At 66.4% G+C, this 3,286-nt stretch overlaps 1 protein-coding gene across 1 annotated transcript in view; it reads left to right on the plus strand.

The window, feature by feature from the left end:
- The first annotated feature begins 2,420 nt into the window (after positions 1–2,420).
- The window catches only part of EMIHUDRAFT_450484 (hypothetical protein), a 4,100-nt gene continuing 3,234 nt past the window's right edge, over positions 2,421–3,286 (plus strand). Inside the window, exons 1-5 of the mRNA XM_005777610.1 lie at positions 2,421–2,544; positions 2,627–2,676; positions 2,743–2,830; positions 3,058–3,117; positions 3,196–3,240. Coding sequence (XP_005777667.1) covers positions 2,479–2,544; positions 2,627–2,676; positions 2,743–2,830; positions 3,058–3,117; positions 3,196–3,240 — 309 coding nt within the window. The 5' untranslated portion in view covers positions 2,421–2,478. The remainder of the gene's footprint in view (positions 2,545–2,626; positions 2,677–2,742; positions 2,831–3,057; positions 3,118–3,195; positions 3,241–3,286) is intronic.

The raw sequence follows: 3,286 nt of genomic DNA on the forward strand, positions 1-3,286 counted from the left end.
ATCTCTCCCCATATCTCCCCATATCTCCCCAGGCGCAGATTGCGTCGAGGGTCCTGGGCGAGAAGCGGGACATATCTCCCCATATCTCCCCATATCTCCCCAGGCGCAGATTGCGTCGAGGCTGCTGGGCGAGAAGCGGGACATATCTCCCCATATCTCCCCATATCTCCCCAGGCGCAGATTGCGTCGAGGCTGCTGGGCGAGAAGCGGGACATATCTCCCCATATCTCCCCATATCTCCCCAGGCGCAGATTGCGTCGAGGCTGCTGGGCGAGAAGCGGGACGAGCGCGAGACGCTGGAGAAGGCGCTGCTAGCCCTGACCCTGACCGTGACCCTGACCCTGACCCTGACCCTGACTCTGACCCTAACCCTGACCCTGACCCTGACCCTAACCCTGACGCTAATCCTGACCCTAACCCTGACCCTAACCCTAACCCTAACCCTAACCCTGACCCTGACCCTGACCCTGACCCTGACCCTGACCCTGACCCTGACCCTGACCCTGACCCTGACCCTGACCCTGACCCTGACCCTGACCCTACCCCAAGGCGCTGGCCGACGCGGACCCGCGCTTCAGCCGCGAGGGCTTCGACTTTGAGAAGCTGGTCGAGGATGCAAAGAAGGGCCTGGAGGACGTCCAGGCGGAGGCGACCGAGGGCGCGTCGATGGGCAACACGGTCGAGAAGTGCCTCGCCTTCTCGCAGCGCACCAAAAAGTGCCGCGTCTGCGCGCAGCCCTGCGACGATGCGGCGCTGCGGAGCATCGAGACCTTCCTCAAGCTGTGAACGGCGCCTCTTCACAGCTCGAGCTGTGCACAGGCGCTGCGGAGCATCGAGACCTTCCTCAAGCGTACTCGGGACGCGGCCAGCTCGGGGGCAGAGGTGCAAGGCGGGAAGCTGCGCGAGGCGGAGAGGGAGATGGAGCGCGCGCAGCGCTCCGCCGAGAACGCCAAGAAGGTCCGCACGCTCGGGCGCTCCGAGATCCCCGCGCTGACAGACAAGGCGGGCGCGGGCAGGGAGGAGGGCCTCTCCTAGACCTTTCCTGGACCGTTCCTGGAGCCTTCCTGCAGGCGGGCGCGGACAGGGAGGCGCTGCGGTCGCAGCAGGCGCGGCTGGACGAGCTGCGCGCCGAGCGGGATAGCCTCAAGAAGGCGGAGCAGGAGGTGCTCGATCTGCGCGTCGACGTGGCGCAGCTCAAGCAGCTGCACGACGAGAAGGCCAAGCTGGACGAGGCGCGTCTCCCCTACCCCCACGGTACCCGAACCCACCCTCCCCTACCCCACGGTACCCGAACCCACCCTCCCCTACTCCAAGGTACCCGAACCCACCCTCCCCTACCCCACGGTACCATAACCCACCCTCCCCTACCCCACGGTACCCGAACCCACACTCCCCTACCCCACGGTACCCGAACCCCCCCTCCCCTACCCCGCGGTACCCGAACCCACCCTCCAGGACGTCGCCGCGGCCACCTCGTCGGCGGTCTCGACGGCATACGGCATGGCGCGGGCCAAGGAGGAGATCAAGGCCGAGCTCGACGAGACGCGCGACGCGCTCGACAAGGCGGAGAAGAGACCCTCCCACCCTCCCCTACCCCCACGGTACCCGAACCCACCCTCCCCTACCCCGCTCGACAAGGCGGAGAAGCCTCATCCCCTACCCCCACGGTACCCGAACCCACCCGCCCGCCCCCTCGACAAGGCGGAGAAGCGGCTCGAGGCGCTCGAGAAGAACTACTCCCGGCGCGTCGCCGAGCGCGACGATGCGCTGCGCCGAAAGTCGGCCAAGGAGGTCCTCTCTCCCCATCTCTCGCCATCTCTCCCCACATCTCCGCCGCCTGGTCAAGCGCCGACTAGCGCATGAGGAGCTCGCAGTCCACTGTTCACTCGCTCTCGCGCTCCGCCGCATCCCATCTCTCCCCATCTCTCCCCAGATCTCCCCATCTCTCCCCAGATCTCACCACAACGCCCAGGGAACCGATAGGGCCCGGCTGAGCTTACCCAGAGAACGGCGTTCTCACCCACCTCTCCCCATCTCTCCCCATCTCTCCCCATCTCTCCCCATCTCTCCCCATCTCTCCCCATCTCTCACCACAAGCGAGCGCTAGTGCACGCCCAGGGAACCGATAGGGCCCGGCTGAGCTTACCCATAGAACGGCGTTCTCACCCATCTCTCCCCCTCCCTCCCCCTCTCTCCCCCTCTCTCAGGTCGAGTTTGCGAAGCTCGAGACGGAGGTGTCCAAGAAGCAGGCGGCGCAGGAGCAGCTGGAGGAGCTCTCCGCCAAGCAGGCGGCCCTCAAGCGCGACAACGCCTCTCCTAGACCTTTCCCGGAACGCTCCTGGACCCCTCCTGGAAGCAGGCGGCCCTCAAGCGCGACAACGCCTCTCCTAGACCTTTCCCGGAACGCTCCTGGACCCCTCCTGGAAGCAGGCGGCCCTCAAGCGCGAGGCGGACGAGATCGGGCGCAACGATGCGCCGATGCGCGAGAAGGAGCGCACGCTCTCGGCCGATTTGGACCGGTCGCGCGCCGCGGAGCGCAGCGAGGTGGCCGCCGCCGCCGGCGGGCGAGAGTCCCTTCCGAGACACTTCCGAGACGCGTCCACGACGCGTCCACGACACGCCCCAGGTTGCCGCCGCCGACGAGCGAGTCACCGGCTGCCAGCGTGACACGTCGAGGCTGAGCGAGCTCGCCTCGCGACCTCCCTATCTCCCCAGATCTCGTCACACCTCCTCCTCTCTCAGGCTGAGCGAGCTCGCCTCGCGGCTGCGCGAGCAGCGCGGGCAGCGGCTGGAGGAGACGTATCACCGCGCGAGCGAGACGTTTGCCGAGGCGACCAAGCCTCTCTCTCTCTCTCTCTCTCTCTCTCTCTCTCTCTCTCTCTCTCTCTCTCTCTCTCTCTCTCTCTCTCTCTCTCTCTCTCTCTCTCTCTCTCTCTCTCTCTCCCTCTCTCTCTCTCTCTCTCTCTCTCTCTCCCTCTCTCTCTCTCTCTCCCTCCCTCCCTCTCTCACCCTCTCCCTCTCACTCTCCCTCCCTCCCCCCCCTCTCCCTCCCTCCAGGCGACCAAGCGGCTCGACGAGGAGAAGGCGAGCGCAAAGGCCAAGGCGAAGGAGCTCGAGGAGACGCGCCGCCAGCCAGGAGGGGAAACAGAAGCACAGGATTGCGCCTCCCGAGCCGCGTGGTTTTCTTTTCGATAGGAGACGCGCCACCAGCAGGCCTCCAAGGAGAAGCTGCAATCCGAGGTGCGCGCCTCGAGAGACAGCCGAGATCTGCCCCCCTCCCCCCCCC

The sequence above is a fragment of the Emiliania huxleyi genome (genome assembly GCF_000372725.1).
Source record: "Emiliania huxleyi CCMP1516 unplaced genomic scaffold EMIHUscaffold_26, whole genome shotgun sequence".
In the NCBI taxonomy this organism is placed as follows: domain Eukaryota; phylum Haptophyta; order Isochrysidales; family Noelaerhabdaceae; genus Emiliania; species Emiliania huxleyi.